General features: G+C 35.5%; 1 protein-coding gene and 1 long non-coding RNA gene across 20 annotated transcripts in view; one reads left to right on the top strand and one right to left on the bottom strand.

Moving 5' to 3' along the window:
• Positions 1-23,626, top strand: part of LOC119084566 (voltage-dependent L-type calcium channel subunit beta-2) — a 146,997-nt gene that overhangs the window by 122,357 nt on the left and 1,014 nt on the right. For 5 of the 19 annotated variants that reach the window (XM_037194584.1, XM_037194589.1, XM_037194583.1 and 2 more), the window contains 10 exons: positions 7,002-7,118; positions 7,168-7,185; positions 7,572-7,691; positions 7,776-7,877; positions 10,049-10,166; positions 18,235-18,593; positions 18,855-18,995; positions 19,056-19,223; positions 19,287-19,404; positions 21,337-21,375. In XM_037194584.1, the coding sequence (XP_037050479.1) occupies positions 7,002-7,118; positions 7,168-7,185; positions 7,572-7,691; positions 7,776-7,877; positions 10,049-10,166; positions 18,235-18,593; positions 18,855-18,995; positions 19,056-19,223; positions 19,287-19,404; positions 21,337-21,375 (1,300 nt within the window). Of the gene's footprint in view, positions 1-7,001; positions 7,119-7,167; positions 7,186-7,571; positions 7,692-7,775; positions 7,878-10,048; positions 10,167-18,234; positions 18,594-18,854; positions 18,996-19,055; positions 19,224-19,286; positions 19,405-21,336; positions 21,376-21,682; positions 21,743-21,976; positions 23,625-23,626 lie in introns of those variants that run through there. The other 14 variants (XM_037194592.1, XM_037194594.1, XM_037194586.1 and 11 more) reach the window with 12 other exon arrangements.
• Positions 2,217-22,423, bottom strand: LOC119084578. The gene is made up of 4 exons (XR_005089086.1): positions 22,413-22,423; positions 9,586-9,591; positions 7,361-7,363; positions 2,217-2,595 (listed from the first exon to the last, which is right to left on the bottom strand). It is a non-coding gene; the product is annotated as an uncharacterized LOC119084578 (long non-coding RNA).

Here is a 23,626-nt window from a genome sequence, read left to right as displayed (position 1 = left end):
CGTCAGATCAAATGAAGTACTAGATCCGATAATAATACTGCTATAGCTTTCAAGCCCGTTGAGGACAATCGTTCTATAGCTGAATTTTTAACAAAGGCCCGTCACTGGGAAATGACAGGACAGTTTCCCGAAAATGTATGGAAAATTTTATCACAAAAATTCACCGAAAAGATTCAAAGAAACTCACCCATGATGCTTTCCATTGTATTCGTGCACCGTCTCTTTATGTCCCCAAGGCATATTTAAACACTAAAACACTTTTTACTCGATGCAAAAACAAAATTTGTTTTTGTTTTGTCGCGATAAAACACAGAAAATATTTCGACACAACTATGACACTCCGCTATTATAAGTACTAGAATGAATGTTTGCTGTGTTCACTTCGGCGGTAAAATATTTTCATTCAAAAAAGTGTCCGACCCTTCAACGATGGTAGACATTTATTAAAATTGTAACCTCTCCCACTTCTTTAGTAAGCTGACAAGACTTCTCTGAGTTTAATTATGCCAACTCTTTGAATAAAAATATCGGCTGAGGTCGAATAATTGTCCGCTGAGATGTAACAAACCTCCGCTGGGCTCTAATAATTCTCCGCTGAGCTTTGACAAACCTCTAATGAGCTCTAATAATTCTCCGCTAGGCTTCAGTAAGAGTCCGTCAGACCTTAGCACGTTGTAGTAAGGCAATGAAACTAAGCGAACACTCAATAAGCATCAGCGGATACCTAATAATTGTTGCTATGATTTAATAAGACTCCACTTAGCTTTGGCAGATCTCCGCTGAGTGTCCGATCAGCTCCATTAAGCCTTCCTGAAACTTCCTTAGGCCTAACGGACACTTCCTGAAGCCTAGCGGAGAATTATTAGAGCTCAGCGGAGGTTTGTTAAAGCTCAGCGAAGAATTATTAGAGGACAGCGGAGAATTATTCGATCTCAGCCGATATTTTTATTCAAAGAGGTGGCATAATTAGACTTCGCGAAGTCTTCTTTGCTTACTAAAGAGGAACGAACATTTATTTACGCTCAGCGCAGTCCTACGAGAGGCTAAATTTTTAATAAATGCTCTCCCATCGTTGAGAGAATGTCCGCTGAGCTCTCGTAAAGCTTTAAAAAATGGTCGATGAACATTATTAAATGTACACGCTACCCTTTGTCAACCGTTTGATGATTGTTTTTAAATGTCCGACACTTTTTTGAATGAAAATATTTTACCGCCGAAGTGAACACAGCAAACATTGATTCTAGTACTTATAGGTAGCGGAGTGTCACAGTTGTGTCGAAATATTTTCTGTGTTTTTATTGCGACCAAACAAAAAAAAACTTTTTGCTTTTGCATCGAGTAAAAAGTGTTTTAGTGTTTAAGTATGCCTTGGCGACCTAAAGAGACTATGCCCGAATACAATGGCAAGTATCAGAGGTGAGCTTCTTTGAATCTTTTCGGTGAATTTTTGTGATAAATTTTTGCATACATTTTCGGGAAACTGTCCTGTCATTTCCCAATGACGGGCCTTAAATCACAGATTTAGGTTCCCAACAAACACCAATCTTAATTCGACTGAAGTATACTAAGAATATGATGTTAAAGCACTCAGAAGCAAACTGAATGAATGGATGAATTGATTCCGAAGTAAGTTCGGTTCGTGAGTGAATATTTGCAAAATCATCAATTGACCCACATTATTAGAATTTCATTTTCTTAGTTTTTTCGTTATGTGTTGTTCACCTATTGCAAATCTTGCAAATTTCATACGAACCGCATAAAATATGTTATTTAATTCTCAGTCGCTGGCGCTGGACCTTTGCCAATTCATATTCCAGTTTTTTTTTTATTATTTTATTCTTTCAAATTTATTGTTGAACAATGAGTTTCAGGTTTATTGAAATGAGAAAATTTTCACAAAAAAAAATATTTTGTGTGGTCATCACAATCAATCTTTTTTTCATCGCTCTCTCTCACTCGAAAAATTATTTTAATTTTGCAGTGGTTGAACCGATTCTGCTTACATTTCGAATTCAATTATATAAAATATGAAAATGTTTTCAAACTTATGTTCCGACACAGTGTTGCAATACGTTCAAAAGCTTACGGGGTAAACGTACATTCATTGAATTGAATAATTATGTTCACATTGTAGCACCACAATTTAGCTGAACCAATGAAAAATAAAATGTAAGTTGACTGAGACTGGAGAGGGATTACCGCATCAGTTCTCTTGTTTCAATTCTATGTCCAATCTACCGATAGAGCACGATTCACATTTCACTGAAAGATGTCGCTGCAACAAAGCCAATGTCAACAGAAAAATAGTTAATTTTTTACTCGACGGATTGGAGTCAAATAAAATGCAATTGACGTCAGGACTCTGGAACAGTAACTATTTCTTAGATCGGCCCTATATCGTCTTGGCGATAAGAGTCTTAAAAAAGGATGTGACGAAAGGGCAGCAAACGTTTTTTCAGACCCTTATCCCCAAGCCGATATAGGGCCGATTAAAAAACTGATGAATGTTCCGAAGTCCTGAGGTCATATGCTATACGATGGCATTTTATTTGACTAAAATCCGTTGAGTAAAAGATCAATTATTTTTCTGGTGACCTTGGCTTTGTTTCAGTTAAAATGTGAATCGTACTCTATCGATAGAATTCACAAAGAGAAGCAATGCCGTAATTCCGCTCCTGGTATTCTCACCTACAAATGTAGCTTCTCATTCATCAAATAGTTCCAATGAAAAACAATTCAATTAATTATTTGAAAGAAAACGTTCCCGCAGTTAATTGTTGCGATTCCGTGGGAAGTTAATCGAAACGGTTGTTTTTATGAGCAATCGAAAAAGTAAATGTTCGAAACTATAACTCTTCTTTATACACAAATCGATTTTTAATTTTAAGTTTTAAGTGTGGCACAGTGGACCTAGTGGAGAAGGTTAAGAATTCTTTTAAAATTCACATTTTTAGTTCTAAGTATCAAAAAATGTGATCGACCAACGCACACAAGTAGTGCAAAGGTTCGATGCTTGTATACTCACAGTGTTGCCAAACTTAATCCAAGATTTAGCTTTTCATTTTTTTAGTAGCTCTAATTTCAAATCTAGTCCTTCAAAGTCTGAAAAGCGTTAGGGTGGGTGGCACACGTGGAATTTCGTTTTGTAAGGTGTACGAAAAACTGGCATTTGATAGATTCGTCTTACTTTTGACTCATCACAACATGATTAGGCTATGTTATGCTAAAAATTATAAAGTGGTCATATAATAGCTATAAATAGTGATATTAGGCTTGCTCGACATGGAACGGTCATAAAAGTCCACAGGGAAGTCGAAGCTTATCAAGATGGGCTCGTTTGAAAACCACTCCAATTGCCTTTCGATTGATGCTGAACACGATAAAATTCATGGACCGTCTAACAAATGGGGATCGTTTCGTTATGTTTCGAAATTTTTCTTGAGGGTTAGTGGCGACTCTCATATATTTCTTACACCACAAAAAAGGAATAACGAAAATCGGTTGATGTTTCCCTGAGAATTCACTCACGCCGTTTCTTCAGATTTGTGAAACACTGTGGGACGTAATAGTACATATTACGAACTTGTTTGGACAATTTTATTGATTTTACGAGTGTCATGTTTATATTTCTAGCCGAAGTCGAGTTCTATGATCCACTAGTCAAACCAACAGTTTCCAAGCAAGTATGTATTGTATCTTACATGCTGAAGAGATCGACCTGAATCACTTAATCAAATTCATCTTAAAGTAGTGGGTTACAATAGATGCTGCGAAAGTAATTCACTACACGAGGTAACAATTTTTAGACCCGTACGAAGTACTGGGGTCTTATGCGTTTACGCATACGTCCGTAACACGTCGAATTGGACTCCCTGAGTAAGGGGAAAGCTATTGTGGTTGTCTAGAGATGCCAATTCAGTGAAAAAAAAGTCCGTCTGTCCGTCTGTCCGTCTGTCCGTCTTCACGATAACTTGAGTAAAACGCATCCGATTTTGAAAATTCTTTTTTTCCCGTTTGGTAATGTCAAAAGACAGGCTAAGTTCGAAGATGAGTGATTTTGGATCGACCCCTCCTGAGCTGTGGCCCAATAAGTGCTTTACGGTTTTTCGAAGATATCTCCGGACATTCAAACGTTACACTTGTAACTGATACGTCAAATAAAAGGTATTTACAATACCGATCGACAAAAAAAAAAGTTTATGGAAATCGGATGACCGACTCGTGAGTTAGACCCCTTGGTGTGGAACAGGCACAGGGCGGCAAGCAGTTTTTGCTTGTAGGTCGGCCACATTTCAACATATTTCGTCCGTTTTAGCTTTATTAGATAGGTATTGACCATACCAATCAGGGAAAAAAAAGTTTTTGAAATTATGTTGTCCGGAGCGTGAGCTAGGTCTCTTGGAGTGAGCTCTTATCGGGCTACTCGGCCGTACAGTGAACGTGGAGTATTTTGTCAATATCTCGAGTAAATTTTGACCGAATTTCATGAATTTTTTTTTTGTTTGAAAGGTATTAACGAATGTAAAGCGTCGGTACTATTTTCGGTTTCCTAACAAAATGGCTGCCGGTGGCCATATTGGATTTTATTAAAAGTGATATAAAGTGGGAAAAATGACGCTTAGAGAGTTTCTGTTAACATGGAAATAATGTGTTAAGTGTGAGGGGTTTCAGGGATTCCATATATGGACATCTATATATATCTATATTCACCTATATTGAGCTATATACAGGCATATAGAGCTATATAATAGCATATTCCTCTGTGAAATGTTTATTTACAGTGAAATATAGGTAAATATAGCGGTATATAGCTGTTTAAATAGGAATTTATGAAATTTGACTTCGTACGGGGCTGTCTATATTGCCTCCGGCAATTTATTTGTATATGCTAACAAGGCAAAGAAAGATAATGTAAGTGATTTTAAAGGGCGAATAGCTTTTCAGTAGAGAATGAAGTAAAAGAAATGAAGAGTTTCGCAGTAAAGGCTTTTGATACGAATAGGTGTTTCGTACGGGTCGGCGTTAGCAATTTTTACTGTTGAATCTGTTAACTGTCGTTTTGACAAGTGTAGAGTGAATGCGAGGTATACAACAAAAATTGTTGAAAAGACAGTCGCTTGCCAAAGCAAGTCGCTAAAAAACGTACGAGTATGTTTGCGAGTGCCATAAAATTGCTTCCGAATTACATAGCAACATCCAATGTGTTCTTCAATGGTCAACTGTCGGCCCCGTGCGAACGTTGACTATCACGCGGAGGAATTCACGAAAAGTGGAGCGATAATATTCATCATGCAATGGATCATATTCGCAGGGGCGAATCTGTTATGAAATAGTCAACTTTCGTATAGGGCAGGCAGTTAAACATTTTTTTGACTATCCCCCCCCGGAAAGTGAGCATAACACGTATGTTTGCCCCCTACGGAAAGCATGTATATCAGGTAGGGATATTTTGAGTGTTTGTGTCCGTTCGGGAAAGTACATTTCTTACCTAGGGAGGGAAAGTTCATTCCCTCCCTAGTGATGGAATGAATACCTGCTAACACAAATATTGTTCATAAAATCACGATGAAGTAATTTGTGTTATGGTTTTTGTTGTTTTAATGTTTTTCACTACAAATTTTGCAATTATTATTCATCTAATTGAACGTTATAGTGGCAAAAGCAAAAACAAAATCAAAATAAAACTGAAGATGGTAGTCGGCCATTTTAACTTGTAAAATTCTTATGGCGAACATATTGGTTAAACACACAAAATTTGTCATTTATTTCATCACTTTATTTTCCAATACCATTCACCACTCTTGCTATTACACTAAACACTGCAAAATTTGTATTAAATATCACTAAAACAACAAAACTATTCCACAAATTACATTTGCACCGTTTCCACATTTTTTGCAAATTTTTCGAAACAATTAAACCGAATGTCAAACAGAACAGTTGTCATCAGCGTGATCACGGTGATAGCCGTGATAGTCTGATGATGTGACATTATGGGATCAAAATTGTAGCAGAAGTGTGAGTCGACTTTATCATTAAACGTTTCAAAACGCGGTTAACATTCAAATATGCAAATTGTATATTTAAAATTAAAGTGCAAGTAATTAAATGAATCTGTAATTGTGTCCTAAGGGGGTACACATACTTGTTATGCTCACTTTCCGGGGGGGATAGGCAAAAAAATAACTTTCATTGTGTGGAGCGAAAAGTATGCATATCATGAGGGATCAATTTTGTGATACGAGCCGAACTCACGAGTGTGTATTTAAGCGCATACTTTTCGCCACACATAATGACATATACTATTTTGCTGTAAGTTATTACATTGCAAAGATTTTTATCATTTACGTCTTTCGCCAACGTCATTAGCAGTTATAACTGGTAGTTTCCTTGCACCAGGGGATGAACCAGTAGAGCCTAAGTCCATCGATACTAATATATAACCGACATTCGTATACCATATAAGCTGTTTCTCGTTGTCCTTACATTACTTTCCATTGCTGCAGAAAATGAATATTTCCATTCGTGTCGTATAAAGTCAACTCGAACCGAAGTTTACAAATGCAAATGAAAATTCAACTCCTACGAAATGTAACACATTTAAGGCTGAGAATACTTTTGGTTTATTTAAATATTTCGTCTCACGATTTCTGATAATTCTGAGAGTTTTTCCATAAATTAAGTATGTTCCCAGTTTCTCTATTCATTTTATTTCCAGTGTTAAAACACATAAATTTGGTTTTAGCAATGCAATTGTATGAATCCCGTAATTAATTTTCACTCTGCAACCATTTCTTTAATTAAATGCAAAAAGTATTTGCAAATGGAAACTTGTGGTGTAGAAGTTAACACATGAACATTGAGTAGAAAACATGTAGTGGTACATCTGAAAGCAATGTTGTTGGTTTTGGTTGGATAGATGCAACTTACAACTTCCGAATAGATGTTAAAAACGAAAACTTACACTTAGCTAAATTGGTTTTTTTTGTTGTTGTTTCCAGGGTTCTGCGGAATCGAACTATTCGCAACCATCATCCGATCTGTCGCTAGACGAGGAAAAAGAATCGCTTCGGCGAGAAAAGGAACGACAAGCGCTGACAACGCTGGACAAAGCTAGGGTAAGAATGCAATGATTGTTTGTAGCTTATTAACGGAAAGTTCTGACAGGCTTTCTTGGATATCATGGTAAAAGTGTGGAAGACAAGTATAAATTTTCCTTTGTTTTTTAGTTTCACTTCTCAATTTTTGTCTTTAAAAGCATTGAACTGTTAATGTAACTTATATAAACGAATAGAGTTTTTATATTTGTCATAATATATATAGTCACAAGGGAGTTACATGTACAATTTTAAACATTAACTTGCTTCTAGTAGTGGCAAATATTACAATAGAGTCAGAGATGGTTTTTCCATATATATATATATATATAGCTAATGCTTTTATCTACCTATAAATTTGTGTTAAAATTTAGTTGAAGAGGTTGTGTTCCATATTTAGTGTCTTGTAACTGATTGCTTTCAACGACGACAAAACAAAAAGACACTTCGACTCAAAGTTCCTGTAATTTTTAGAATAAACCGGTGGCATTTGCTGTTAGAACGAATGTCTCATACGATGGAAATATTGACGATGATTCGCCCGTTCATGGTAGTGCGGTTTCATTTGATGTTAGAGATTTTCTTCATATTAAGGTATTTTCCACATTTCTTTCCGTAGAAATTACATTTTACATTTATTTTTGATCAAATGAAAAATTATTTATTAAAAAATCAAAGGAGAAATATGACAATAATTGGTGGATCGGTCGACTGGTCAAAGAAGGCTGTGATGTGGGTTTTATACCCAGCCCCGTTAAGCTAGAACACATACGAATGCAGGTAAATCATGTTGAAACGGGGCTTGTTATTTGGAATTTTTTTTAAAGAATTTTCAGAATTTTTAAGAATTTTTAGGAACTTTTAGTACTTTTAATTTCTAAAATTCTTCAAAATTACAGTCAGAGACAGTGAAATTATGTGATATACAAAGAGGGATTCTTTTGAAAAACAGCCTACCGATATCGGACGCATTTTCCAGTGGACTTTTTTATATGTGCCTAGAAAGGTATTCGAACCTAGAATCCGAAACCACTTTCAAAAAAATTCTTCGAAGTTTGTGTGGCTGGTAAAAGGCGATCAAAAACCGAAAACTTGCACTTTTCTTACAAAAATTTCTCCAGTTACACGAGCCGTACAGGGTCGTGTGGAGTGTCATTAGAAAGGTAATCACATGTACTATTGAGCCGAATAGGGACTTGATGGTTTTAAAATTCATCCACACTGAAATATGTGTAGTTAATGTTTTCAACCGAAGACGTACGCTACTCTTACAGAAATGTTTCGAGTTACACAAAACGAACATGGTCGTGTGGCGTGTCATTTGACAGGTAATTTAATGTGCTTTTGGGCCAAATAGGGTCTTATGTGGTTTGGATGCATCTACGATGAAATATGTACACCTAAACATTCAACTTCTATTTCATCAAAAGCACATTAAATTACCTGTCAAATCAGTACCGGACTGGCTCGAAAAAGCCCATCGGGGGCTCCATTCAACTCAATTTAGAAAGGCCCACAAATTAAAAATTCTCATACAAAAATCCAAAAGGCCCATCGGGAATCCCCCGAATTCACCGTATGGCCAGTCCGGGCCTGTGTCAAATGATACCAAACACGACTATGTACGTTTTGTGTACCTCGAGAAATTTCAATAAGAACAGTTAGGTCTTCGGTTGAAAACTTAAACTGCACGTATTTCAGTGTCGATGAATTTTAAGCCCAATAAGTCCGTATTCGGCTCAATAGTACATGTGATTACCTTTCTAATGACACCCCACACAACCCTGTACGGCTCGCGTAACTGGAGAAATTTTTGTAAGAAAAGTGCAAGTTTTCGGTTTTTGATCACCTTTCACCAGTCACACAAACTTCGAAGAATTTTTTTGAAAGTGGTTTTGGCTTCTAGGGTCGAATACATTTCTAGGCACATATAAAAAAATTCACTGGAAAATGCGTCCGATTTCGGTAGGCTGTTTTTCAAAAGAATCCCTCAGAACTTTTAATTTCTAAAATTCTTAAAAATTACAGTCAGAGGCAATGAAATTTCAGCATGAATTTACTTCAGCTTTTATTCAGCTAATCAACACACACAATCACAACTGTTTGTACCTGTTTCTAAGTTTGAAAACCGTATAAACAGTTTTGATTGTTTGAGTGGATGAGCTGAAAAACAGCTGAAGCAAATTCATGCTGAAATTTCACAGCTTCTGACTGTAATTTTTAAGAATTTCAGGATTTTTAAGGAAAATGCTATTCACCTAAAGTGCGATTAGTCTTAATTGAATTGTTCACACTTTTTCCCCAGTTTGAAGAGCTTTTTATTTTGTTATTTGCAAAGCCAGCATTGACTTAAAACATGAAAATGTAACCGTTAATGCTTCGTATTATGTTTTGACATTTTGTAAACGGAAACATTGCCCTCTACTACAAACATTTTGCAAACGAAAGCACCACTCTCTTCTACAAGCACTTTGACGACGACATTAACACATCGCTTGTGGACTATGTACCTGCTTCCTTTCACAAAACTTTTTAAAGGAGAGGGCTGCTTCCTTTTACAACGTGTTTGTAGAAGAGAGTTATGCTTAGTATTACACAGTATTTGAAGAAGAGAGTGATGTTCCATCTACAAAACGTTTGTAGAAGAGGGTGATTACGTCAAAACACAATAAGTGACATTTGTAATGTTAAGTCAATCTTAAGTGCCCATTCCACTCAAAAAAAGTACTCCGTGAGAGAGCAATCTGTCAAATAAACAAAGAAAAATTGAAAAAATTCAATTTTGTCTCTCACACGGAGTACTTTCGCCAACTTTCCAAAGAATTAATATTCCGAATAATAAGCTCTGTGTAGATAACTACTCTAATAGCGGCAAGAATAATACAAACTTTGTCGTACCGCCTTTGTCCTACAAAAAACCAAACGAAATTTCTCCAATCTCCAATTTCTAGGCTTCGGCGGCAAGATCTTCAAGACTGTATGCAACAAAAGGTTCGTCTAGTGGTAATTTAGGGGGCGCCGGAGCACCAGGTGCAGAACCCTCACGAGGTAGCACACCCCCTACACCTGGTATGACACAGTTTTTTGAGTTTATTTTTCGTTGTTGTTGTGACTTTTCGTTTTTGATCTAAATCTGAAAGAATTTGAACCAAAAAACCATTTTCTCTATATGAATTACCCAAACAGGTTTGATGTTTCCGTACAAGTGTTATTCAGAGAAATTGCATTTATGAACCAACAGTTTCCGTTTGCCATCTGTGTAACAGATGAGGATGGAACAAACTTTGTTGTCAAAGGAATTTTATTTTTACTCAGTAATTGCTTCAAGCAATAAAATAAAGTGCGACATTGCTATCAAAGGCAAAATCCGTAGCACAGTTTTACTGTTCCATTATTTGATCGTCATTCACACCATCCCGAACAGATAAATCGTTATGCTACACAGTACTGCACTATATTTCATGCAGATTCCCTTGAAGTAAGGTTACATTATAATACCACATCATGAACGTAAATGAGTTTTTCCCGCTTGGGAAAGTTTGATAGGATCAGACGGCTACATGAACATCCAAAGCGAAGCTTGTGCACAAAAATCAATATCTCTTTTCCAAATGAAATGTTTGTTTTGAAATGAATTTGTGCAGTTTCCAGCACTTTTATGCAAAAATATTCGAAAGATTTTTCAGTCCGACCGCGGTTCATAAATCAAAATGTCTGAGCGCCATCACGTAGATAAAAATGTTTTTGCAAACGAACAAATAAAAAAAAAACCGTAAATTTAATTGAAGATGGATGACACAAGAAGTTGAAGCACCATTTGAACCGAGAGCACACTTTAGCGAAACATCAAATTTATTTGTGTACGTTGAACCAGAATTACTGAAACTATTTGTCCTGATCAGAAATGACAATTGGAATTGACTTATTTTCTAACTCACTTTTCTTGCTTCATAAATTAGTTTTCATATTTCGAAATGTGGAAACATTTATTTTTACACACGAATGTGGATTGATTTATCGATAAACTGGAGCACATAACTTTCGATGGACATTCCGAATACGTAACGGAGAGAAGGATATATTTATAGTCAGATAGGATTACGGGGGGTTGTTCGGTATAAAGTTTAAAATATTTCGATACGAACCGGCACTCATTCAACTACATGTTTCGCTGTTCCTTTCGGTTATAGGTATTTTCCGATAACTTTTTTATAATTTCGCAAAACTATGGAAATTTATCCCCTCAAATATTACCAATAAAGTTTAACTTTCCGAAGCAAAGCACTAAAAGTACCGAGCATGCTAACAAGTACAACGAAAAAGGAAAAGTTTTCCCTTTACTTGTAATTTATGATACGAGTACACGTGGGATTGCATTATTTGCATAAATCTTGGTTTTAAAACTTGTTGTAAGAAATTAGTGAAAAGTTCGTTGATCAGCAACATAATTTTCCGATTTAAACATAAACAAGCCACGCGTTCAATTCTTGGTGCAAATTTACATACAATAACCGGCCAACAAATTTAAAGTTGGATTTGAACAATTTACAATTTACATCCAGAAGAACTACAAAAAAATCTTCGATCCCCTTTCTCTGAATTGTTTTTGTATTTTACCGTTGAACATTCACATACAACCGTTCATCTGTTATCTATAGCGACGACAGAAATAATGACAAGTTTGGGTAATATGGTCCTTTATGTAGTAAAATGCACGTTAAAAAAATTGAAGTACAAGATTTGAAATCAACTGATTAATAGTACATTACTATGCAAGGGAAGTAAAGTGATATCTCGTATACAGATGAGTAAAAGTAACCGAGGGCTTTAGCCCGAGGTACATTTACTCATCGTGATACGAGATATCACTTTATTTTCCGTGTGTAGTACGACGTTTTACTATGCGAGTGATGTAAAGGCTATTGCCTATACATGTAATAGCCTTATTACATGCACCAGCATAGTAAAAATAGTTTGATCGATGGAAGTAATAGACCAGATAATAATACTGGTCATATGCTTGTCGTCTGTGACAGGTAGAAAAAAGTGAAGTAATCATAGGAGATTTGTTAAAGGCTAAGATAAATTTAAGAAAATGTCAGTGGAAACTTTGTGTTAAAAATGAAAGAAAGGAAAAGATAAGGTGCCAATAATTTACCAATCCCAACAAAAATCTCTTCGAGAAAAGTGTGACGCAGTCTTTGAAATACAATTTCTAAAATGAATGATATCGCTAGAGTTGACGCTTTCAGCTTCGTTACGCAAAAATTAAATTTTACACCCAATTAGTTCAAAAAAGCTGGCTTAGGTTTTCTCATCATCTGCCAAATAATTTTTACAAAATAAAAATTAGACTGGTAACAACCAAAATTTTACAAAAAAAATCTGCGTCGCAAAGTGGCAAATGTTCAGTAACAGACCAACAAGAAAATTTATCTGCCACATGCGACGCAGATTTTTTTGGTAAAATTCGAAAATTTGACGAAATTTGACGAAATTCAAAAATTTGACGAAATTTGACGAAATTCGAAAATTTGACGAAATTCGAAAATTTGACGAAATTTGACGAAAATCGAAAATTTGACGAAATTTGACGAAAATCGAAAATTTGACGAAATTTGACGAAAATCGAAAATTTGACGAAATTCCAAAATCTGACGAAATTCAGAAAATTTGACGAAAGTAATTCTCTATCTGCCACCATTCAAGAAATATCTCCAAAACCCCTATTGACCCACCCATTCCAACTTTCGACATTTTTCACATATGCCCCTCTGTTCTACTCGTAAAACTCTGAGACTTTGCCGAATAAAGTAACTCTGAGACTTTGGCGAAGAAAGTAATTCTCTATCTCTCATAACCCAAAAAAATATTAGTCCTTTCATCCTACGCTCGAGTAGCTCAAAATTTGGTCACTCTAATCACTCTAGCTCAAACGAATCTGACCCGATTTTTTTAATTATTTTTTTGTTCGAATCGTGTTACGAATACCTTTCATTTGATGGGTCGCACGCCTCTGTAGGTATCAATACAGCTAAGCTACAGCCGAAAACGCGTTCCCGACCCTCGAAAACCACACTCAGAAACCACTTCGAGGCCAATCAAACAAAATTCTGGTTTTTCCTGTGGTAACGGCGTATCACATTTTCATTTTTATGCCCACCCTGAGGTTCCTGCAAAATTTCATGGAGATTGGCTGACTAGTTTCCGAGATCGACCGTCGATAGATAGATAGAAACATACAGAGTAAGTTGAAAGATTTTGATTGTTTGGGAAAAGTCAATTTGGTGCATTTTCTATCAAAATGACCAACTTCAAAACGATGTATCTCCGGCAATTTTAAAGTTACATAGTCGAGTGATAGCTCGGTTTGCTCGTATTTGAAGCGCGAATAAGATAGAGTAGGATTTGTGGTGATACAGGCCAAAGGGTAGAAACTGAAATGTTCGGCTATATATAGTTGCCGCGTCTCAAAAAAAATTCTTCGTTCTTTTTTTGGAAGTTAGACTGCGTCAAGTCCTCCGCTAACGCTCCGGACATGATAAGAAGAAATGCTTATGTGAGTCAATAACGGAATAATAATGTTACAGAGGACGCCATTCAAATTTAGACATAGATTTGCGTCAGCTGTTTTTCAGATGATCCACTCATCAAAACAAAACTGCTTATACGGTTCTATTACTATCACTTACGTGCGTGTAACTATTTCACACTTACAAGCAACACTTTTGTTTAGATGAGTGGATCTGCTGTAAAACAGCTGAAGCAAATTTATGTCTAAATTTTACTGACGTCCTCTGTAGTACGCAAGACATGAATTTTCGTCACTGTATTCCACTAGTCATTGTTTTTAGATAAAACGGGGAAATTATCATTGGGAATATTTCCTCTCACAGCATATATTTCCACAATTAAAATTTAAGGGAAAATGTGGAAAAATTTAAGGTAACTTAGAAAAATTTGGAAAAATGCTTTCCCAAAAATAGTCCCTACCAACAATCGACAGGATTATGTATGAAAAGTGGGAAAGTAGACAAGCTGTGATTCAGACGTCTCGTCATCATGAACAAAGGAAAAATACCGCCGGAAGAAAATGATTTTCCATGAGAATGTAACTGTGAAAATGAGAACAAAAACAATTTCCGTGAATATTCCAGTAACACAAAAGCTATAAATAACTTATCGTGTCTTCGTTATGGAAATGTTGTTTTCACTTAGCGTCGACCTGAATTATAATCTTTGTTGTTTTAAAAACTAAAAAAGAAAGAAAACGAAACTTGTCAAAGTGAAAAATGTTATCAATATAAAGTGGCTTGTAGTGCACTCTGTGATCGTAAATTGTTCAATTTCTTTCTTCCCGTTTTTCTTTCGCTCTCGTTTCTGTCGCATAACAAATGACACATAAAATAATAATCATAATGTAATGTTCTTGTACATCCAGACACGAGCTCCATACGTAATCAGTTTATATTTTCCATGTGTACAATAAAGCATTTTTCGCCAATAATAAATCAATTCCAAACGCCATATGCGCTGCATTGAAAGTTTAAATTGATGTAATAAACGTATATACCAAAAAAAGGCCCATTTAATGTAAAATCTGTAACATAACCAAAAAATAATAAGTAAAACAATAAGAGTAAGTGATTTGTTTATGAATTTTAATTTTAATTTATTTTTGTTTAAATTTTTATTATTTTTCTAATTGAAAATTGGGGGGGATCCGTTTCACTGAGAAAAAATAGTCGCCGAATCAATTCGGACTTTTTTGTTTAAATTTGTATCGAATTTCATTCAATTAATAGTCAAAATTTAATTTTAAAAAATTGCAACCGATTGTGTGGTTCATGTAAAACACGAAATTTGTGCAGCTATTTTCTTCAAAAAATTTAATTTTCGTTTTTCTTTTTTCTTTATTATTTACGTTGATAATTTATTTCCATGTTCTTTTCGTTCTTTTCCTTCTGTAAATTATAATTTCAACACAGAAACCTACACAGAAAATATTCCCGCATGATTGCTGTTAAGTTTAACAATTTTTAAATAGTTATTTATGCAACAAGAATCGTATGCTGACATATTATCGCACATGATGTCTTGTCAACCTCGGCTGCGCCTCTGGTTCACGATCAACTTCTAGTGCGATTCTATACCAGCATATGTGTTGCAACGTTTTTTGATGGAATTCTGTAACGAAATGAACTGTTTCTATGCCAAAACACGTAAAAATTAACACAAAACTTATTACCTGGCCAGTGTTGCCTGAGAGACTGTATTGCAATACAAATGTTAACTACAACAAAAATCGCAACCATTTGCCACATCTCAGCAGGCAGTATCAAAAATACTCTAAATATAAGGACACTCAATGCCCTAGCTTGCATAACAAACTTAGTGGAAAAGAGATGCACGATTTTGTCATTCTCTCAAAATCTTGCATCTCTTTTGCACTAAGTTTTTTATGAGTTGGAGGGTAGACTAGCGTTAGTGTTATGCATGGATACGTTAAGCGAATACTGAGGAAAACTGTAATTGCGTTTATTTTACATTTTTCTTATAATTCGCTTAACATGTACATGCTTGAAACACTCTTATATTGAGAGTATTTTTGCCACTGTCTGTTAAGACATGACAATTCGAGCGATTACATTTGTATTGTACATTACTATATCAGGATGTGAACAGTGGCCTAATGTGTTAGTCGTTTGTTGTTGTAGTGTTTCGATGAAACTCCCACATATAGCAGATAAAATTAGTTTGCCACTAGTTTCTCTTGCAATCTAAAGCAGCTTGGAAAATAATCTTCCTCATTACGATATGACAAAGAGGCGAAAAACAGTTCATTTCCGTCACAGAAGTGCATAAACGTTATTACGATTTTATTGTATTATTGTTACGTTCGTCCATGTTCTTTTCGTACATTTAATTTCGTTTTTGTAAATATTTGTGTCTCAAAAGTAAGTATTATTCAAAATCTATACAAATCACATGGTTTTCGTCTTCTTTTTCTTTGCATTTTATTTATATTTACAATTATACCCATTCAGAATTCAGACATTAAAAATGTTCATTTTATACATTTTTCCTTTATATCAAACTTAGTTTCAATTTTTTTTTAGTTTCTTCCATTAATTTTGCCGGTTCGTTAGGGTTATATTACCAAGATTATATATTTTGTATGTTGCAACTAACTTCCTTGTTTGTTACGAATACCCTTTTTGCAAACATGTTTCTAATTAGATTTTCGAACTTTTGAACTATTTAGATTTTGCTGTAACAAATTATTTGAGATTTACTTTAATCTGTTTACAATCTTTTTTATTTTGTATTAGTTTATAGTCAAATTCATAGGCTAGAATGTTACCACAGCTGGTCACTTCAATGCGTACAACTAGCCGGTTGAGGGACGATAAATCTTTTCATTGATTCGTTTCGACATATCAGTTGCATTTTAAAAAGGTTTCTTTATCAAGCCATTGAAAATGCACACACGACAAAAGGATAATGATTGAGTAGAGTACATAAGAAAAATATCTACAAAGTTGTCGTTTTTGTTTGAAACATCACCAAGTGAGTGTTGTGGAATCTATTACTTCATTGGAATTAGTAGTCTTTTACATGCTTGTCGGTAGGAAATCTTTCTTTTGATCTAATTTTATGAACGACATGTCAAAGCCTTTTTCTCAACTCAGTGACGAAAATTTAATCTTCTGTTACCCTTTTCGAGGAAACGTTCAACTCGGTGGCAAATGATTCTTTAGGTGCACAATGACAATATACTCATCTAGTGCATAAAAATGAATTTATCCTAATCCTAAGTAACTATAACATGGTGAGGACGTCGAGCCGAGAAAAGTACATGTAGCACGTAAAATCCACAACAAAACTCGAGATAAAAATGAAAAATGTCTCGTTTTTGTTTGTTCTTGACCTGAGCTTCGCCTCGGATCATCAAAATACACCAGAAAACTGGCCTTATCCCAGTTCATATCTATTTACCACACATTCAATAAATACATTTAATTCCAATGAAGTAATAGATTTCACTACAATCACTAAGTGATGCTTCGAACAAAAGATCTAAACATTATCATAATGAAGTCCTTCTTTATCTGAAATGCCTAACAAATCTGAACTAAGTACAGTTAAGTACTTGTCAGGGAAATGGCAAAACAAAAACAAAGTGAAAAAAGATTCAATTTTCGTCACTGAGTTGACAAAAAGGCTATTCCATGTTAAGAGCGCTCACCCCTTTGCAATTTTCTAGCCTACATTTGTGCGCAAAAATATTCGTTTTTTGATGATTTCTCTGAACCAAAATCTTTTTTTGAAAAATTAAAACCATTAAAGCATGCTAAAATGTGTTCACTTTGAAGAGAAAAATTGGTTTGTGGATGATAACTTATTCCACTTGGAGAAACCTTTGCAAATGTGTAAACATATGTGTTTTGCAAAGGTTTCTCCAAGTGGGTTAAGTTATCGACCACAAACCAATTTTTCCCTTAAAAGTAACACATTTTTGCAGGCTTTAACGGTTTTACCCAAAAAAAAAGATTTTGGTTCAGAGAAACGAATATTTTTGCGCACAAATGTGGGCTAGACAATTTCCAAGGGGTGAGCGCTCTTAAGGCCGTTGAAAGTTCATAAATTCCGATTATTATCAGAACGAAACGAAAATCGGAGTCCAATTAGCACTCAGTTTGTATTGTCTTTTATCACCTAGTTGGTGTTATTCGTCGATAGGAGACTGAAGTAACTTCTCGATTACTTAAAGACGCCACTTTTAAATGTAATCTATCGAAAGGAAGTGGTTCCGCCCTAGTCTTAATTTCATAAAATTATCAACAGTTTCCGTAATGTGACCTGCTGTGGTAACTACAACTGCGACTATCCATCACAATCGATTCGATCAAAACAAAACAATAAAATGAAAGAAAAATCTAAATTTTCTTGTTATTGTCCAATTCATTTGTCAATATTGCCATAGATGGATCAATCAATTTAAATTTAAATAATTTATTTTTTGCATAAACTAGTCACATCGTTCACATTTTACAAAAACAAAATGAAAAAAATGTTGCATCGCAACAATTGAACTCTCGAATTAATATCCGAAAAATTCACATCCAAATTGTAGGCGATGAATCCGATACAATGGTACCATCAAGACACGGCAAAGCACCGTTAGCCACACCACCAACAAAAGAGAAACGTAAACCATTTTTCAAAAAACAAGAAACATCATCACCGTACGACGTTGTGCCATCAATGCGACCAGTCGTTTTAGTGGGTCCAAGCCTTAAAGGATACGAAGTCACCGATATGATGCAAAAAGCTTTGTTTGACTTTCTCAAGCACCGATTCGAAGGTAGAATTATCATCACACGTGTAATGGCGGATATTTCATTAGCGAAGCGATCTCTTATGAATAATCCATCGAAACGTGCCATTATGGAACGATCAAATAGTCGATCATCGTGTTTAGCTGAAGTGCAAGTAAGGAAACCAAAGATGTTGAAATAGTGCCGTACAGTTGGAGACAGTGAAATTTCAGCATGAATTTGATTCAGCTGATCCACACAAACAATCAAAGCTTTTTTACCACTATTAACAAGTATAAACAGCTTTGATTATATATGTATCCAGCTGAAAGACAGCTGAAGCAAATTCATGCTAAAATTTTACAGCCTCTGACTGTAGTGGTCGTCGGCTAAAGTTCAGAACTTATTCAACTGAAAAAAAAAATGTTTTTTTTAGGCTGAGATAGAACGAATATTCGAATTAGCCAGAACACTTCAATTAGTTGTACTGGATTGTGATACCATAAATCATCCGTCACAATTAGCGAAAACTTCATTAGCGCCAACAATAGTTTATTTAAAAATAAGTAGTAGTAAGGTAAGGTCACCGATCAAAATGACCTTCCCGGTCGGCATACTAATGGATCCAAATCCCCAGGTTTTACAGCGATTAATCAAATCACGCGGAAAAGCTCAGGCAAAAAATTTGTCAGTACAAATGGTTGCGGCCGAAAAATTGGCGCAATGTCCGCCGGAAATGTTCGATGTGATATTAGATGAAAATCAATTAGAGGATGCTTGCGAACACATAGCTGAATATCTGGAGGTACTGTTAAAGTCAACGAAATTTGTATTGCAAACTGAAACCTTTTTTCGTGTGTTGTACTAGGCGTACTGGAGGGCAACACATCCACCGGAACGAGCACCATCTTCAATAGCTCGTGCACTGCCGTTACAGGAAGCGTCTCCAGCAGGCGATGCAGAACGAATGGGACCAACACCACCAGGTAAATGAAGACATTTTTTTTGTATCGAATCGGTGCAGACAAAAAATACAAAAAACAAACCGTCGGCGAACATCAAAAAAGAATTCGAAAATTTCTAGTACAAGTTGTTCCGATTGAAGGATTGCGTCGTAAAACTTTCTGTCATGTGAGAGTAGAGATTGAAGAACGCTGCAAAAGGCTTAAGATTTTTGTGAAATTGACAGAATCGGTTTCATAATTGATTTTGTTCGAGTTAACTTCTTTTCAATTTCAATTTCTTTATTAATTCACATTTAACCCGATTTCGGTCACAATGTCACTATGTAACGATCATCAGACTTTGTCTTATTTAATCTTTGAATTTCCTTCCGAAAGAGTAGCGGATGTTTAAACAAAAAGATTGAATATTGACAACTAGCGCATTATGATTAGAATCATCGAATCTGCTACTCCATTGGTTTATCGTACCAATAATGTTCGATAATAGAAATCTTGTACTTCAACAGATTGAACAAATATTTCGTTATAAAAGAAAACACTAACCAGAGCTGGTCGTTCATTTTTCTTGTCGTTGTCAAAACAGATGATCAGCTGTAGAAAGTATTGCGATACTGTTACTTTAGAAATTTGGCCAATAACGTTACATAGTACTCGCATTAGAGTGTGTACTTTTCATCAAATATGAATTAGAGGGATTTTTTTGAAAGTGGACCAGGCTCCGTCGGAGCTATTTTTTTGCGACGGTTTGTTCATATGCCCAGATAGCCCTTGGTCCCAATAGTCCAAAACCGCAGTCGTTTAATTTTCATGTTTGCGTCTTGGCTGGTGGTGAAGGTGCAAAAGTCGAAAAAGGGTGTTTTTTATACGTGATTTACTGCCGCTGCAGACGATGGACACACATGTGTGGCGGCTCGTTGGATAGGTACTGTCCAGGAGACCCGGGGCAAAGACAGATATCAAATGTGTACTCAAGCACTATTCAAAAATAACAAAAAGTATGTATCAGTCAAAGGCCGGAAATTTTGATGAGCTTTATTAGGTGATATTTTGTACTTGGTGACTGTTGTTGTATAGATCAGTGGTTGCCCTGATAGAGGCTTAACCCAGCTCTACAATTATACCTCAATTGCCATAGAAGTGAAAGGTTTCAGGATACTTTTTTGGGTATAAAGCAAATGACTTCCTTCACTCGAAAGCAAAATATTGATTTTAGAAAAATACACGAATTATGCTGTTTTTGATGTGCATCCAATGATCTAACCATAAACATTCTCCAGGTGCGAGATATCACCTTTTGAAGTTCATCAAAATTTACAGCCTTTGACTGACACAATATTTTTGTTATTTTCGAACAATGGCACAGAACATGCAAGATATCTATGCTTGCCCCGGTTCTCCTGGACAGTACCTATCCAACGAGCCGCCACACATGTGTGTCCATTGTCTGCAGCGGCAGTAAATCACGTATAAAAAACACCTTTTTTCGACTTTTGCACCTTCACCACCAGCCAAGACGCAAATATGAAAATTAAACGACTGCGGTTTTGGACTATTGGGGCCAAGGGCTATCTGGGCATATGAACTAACCGCCGCGAAAAAATAGCTCCGACGGAGCCTGGTCCACTTTCAAAAAAATCCCTCTTAGCTGTTTCTATGGCATCAGGATTATTCTGACATAAACTTTAAATCTAATACTTCAATGTTCAAATCAATTTTCTAGTCTTTGGTGTAAAATCATTGAGTCATCTACGTTGAAAGAGACATTTTGCTACACGTAAGGTGTGTTAGAAGCTAGAGCTTGTGCAGCTTGTGGCTTATTTTTGCCGTTGACGTTTCTTAAAGGTTAAAAATGGTATACCTCGAAATCTACAATCGGAATCAACTTGTGCCCTTTTTTTACAAAAAAATATTATCTTTTTCTGAATTTTTTTATTTTATTAAATTGCGAATCAGAAAGAGAGCATAATGGAAACAGAAATGAAAGGGACAGAGGTAAACATACCGAACAGTCGATTTTGTAGACGAAAGACAGAAAAGCTTTTTATTTTGTTACAATTTAAATCTTCGCTTTTGTACCGTAACAGTCGTAGTGATGGTTGTGGTTTTAATTTCTATATTCGGTGTAATAATAGAGAAAAATGTTTTTTTTTTCAATGAAAGAGCTTTGGATGTTTAATTTTAATCGATCGCAGAAATTTTTAATCTAATTTCCGCAAAAATTGATTTGCCAACGTAAAAAAAAGTGTTGATCGTGAAATTCGTAAAAAATAATTTTCCAAATTTTATTTCCTATTTTCAGCATTTAATTTCGAAGATATTGAAGCAAAATTTTTATAAAGTATCAATGCGTACCGACCAGGTCATTAAAAGTTTTCACTTGGTATTTGAGTTTTTCTTTTTCTTTTTTTTTTTTGTAAATTAATCACAATTTTTGGGGTTGTTAGTTTTAAAATTGAAAACACTTTTCCGAACTTACAACAAAACAAAATAGAAAATTTCTTTTTGAAACATTGAGATTGACCTAACCAACTTGTTGTTTTTCTTTCGTGTATTTTTGATTTTTTTTCTCGCTTTTCTTTTTCTCTGTTAACAGTGAGTCCAGGGGTAGTGCGTGGTGCTGCTGGGGCAATTGCCGTACAAATGTCTTTGTCGCTTATTTCTTGAATACTTTTCTTTCCGAATAAATTTCAATTCTGCAATAAACTTTCTTTTTGGTTTCTCTTCTATTCCTACAGTCTGTGGCTGTGAGAAAAGTGTCGTAATTCGGGTCAGATGTTTCTCAGCTGATCCACTCATACAAACAAGTCTTCAAACGGTTTTTTTTTTGCCGTGCGAGTAACCATGTCACCCGTATGAAGAAGCCATTTCGATGAATGGACCAGCTGAAACGAAATCCGTCACTTTTTTCAAAGTTCCCGACTGTATTTTTAATGAAATGAGTTTATTGCAAAAGGAAACAATTTAGTTATCCGAATAAAAACAGAGAAAAAATCTATAAAAACAATCGGTGTGTGGTGATCGAAGGTAACAGTATGTTGCAATTGCATGCCATTTTGTTTCAGATTGCGACACAATCACTAATCCGACGAACTTACTAATACTTTTAAATTTATGATCCAATATTCCTCTAGAAATAATTTTAGCTTAACGTTCCGGAACCATTTGGCGTTTCTTCTTCCATCTAAACCCACCTCTACGAAGAGAACGCAGTACCGATTTTCGAGAAAAAATTTCTCACATTTCCAGTAGTTTTCACGCGCGTATGCAAAATTGTGTTTTCTTCCCGGTATCCGAGTCGAAATTTTCGAAATTTCCCGTTATCCAAATACATAAAATTGACTTCCCTCACATACATTTCCCGCTGGTTTGTTCAGCTATCATTCGATTTCCCGGTATCCATTTTTTTCCCTAAAAATTTTCCGGTATCCTGGATACCGCGGATACACATAATTTGCACCAGCGTTTTCACGGTCTATGTAAATTAGCTCCTAGGAAAAAGTCGCTGTGTTAGCCACCCCAACAGTCTAAAGTTCCGAAAGTACATTCACTTTAATTATAAAGTACCATCGTACGTGTATCGTTACAGTGGTTCCATCATCTGGTTTGGATTCCTTGTCAGTTAATTCACCAAGGAATTGTTGCATTGGTAAACGTCCTAAACTTACTCAAGCTTCATAATTTATGTAGCTGCAGTGTGTTTGGTGACTACAATAGTGCAACGATGCAATGAATGTCTCGTGTGACGTAGCCCAAACATGATGAATTTGTGTGTAGATTTCTAGCCTACATTTAGGCGAGATATCAATTAAGCGCCTAACTTTCTTCAGATAGTGGTCCAAACTGAACTAGTTATTGGCCGCAAAAGGCGTCTATGCAAACACACCATATATGAAATGATAGTTGTTCAAAGTTTGTATTTTGACGAAATTCAATCCAATCCTTAGTCCTTACGAGCGGTTTCTATTTCAAAATAGTTCAACAGAATCTGCTGGCAATTGATTGAGTTTTAGTCATATGGATGGTGGTTGCGGTTGTAATTTTACAATACGCACTGACTCTTCTCCAATTGCGGTCATTCCAAGAAGCTAACCTTTTGTTTGGTTATTTTTTGTGGTTTTTTATTTTGCGTTTGGGTTCGTTTGATTTGCAAAGTAGATTTTGAGCTAACCAGACATTATACACCCCCAACAAACAAAGCAAATAAATTTCTGCACGAAAAAAAAACTAAAAAAAAAATTATTTT

The sequence above is a fragment of the Bradysia coprophila genome, unplaced genomic scaffold (genome assembly GCF_014529535.1).
Source record: "Bradysia coprophila strain Holo2 unplaced genomic scaffold, BU_Bcop_v1 contig_87, whole genome shotgun sequence".
In the NCBI taxonomy this organism is placed as follows: domain Eukaryota; kingdom Metazoa; phylum Arthropoda; class Insecta; order Diptera; family Sciaridae; genus Bradysia; species Bradysia coprophila.
Note: the sequence above shows the minus strand (reverse complement) of the source record. Positions and strands in the feature narration are given on the sequence as shown.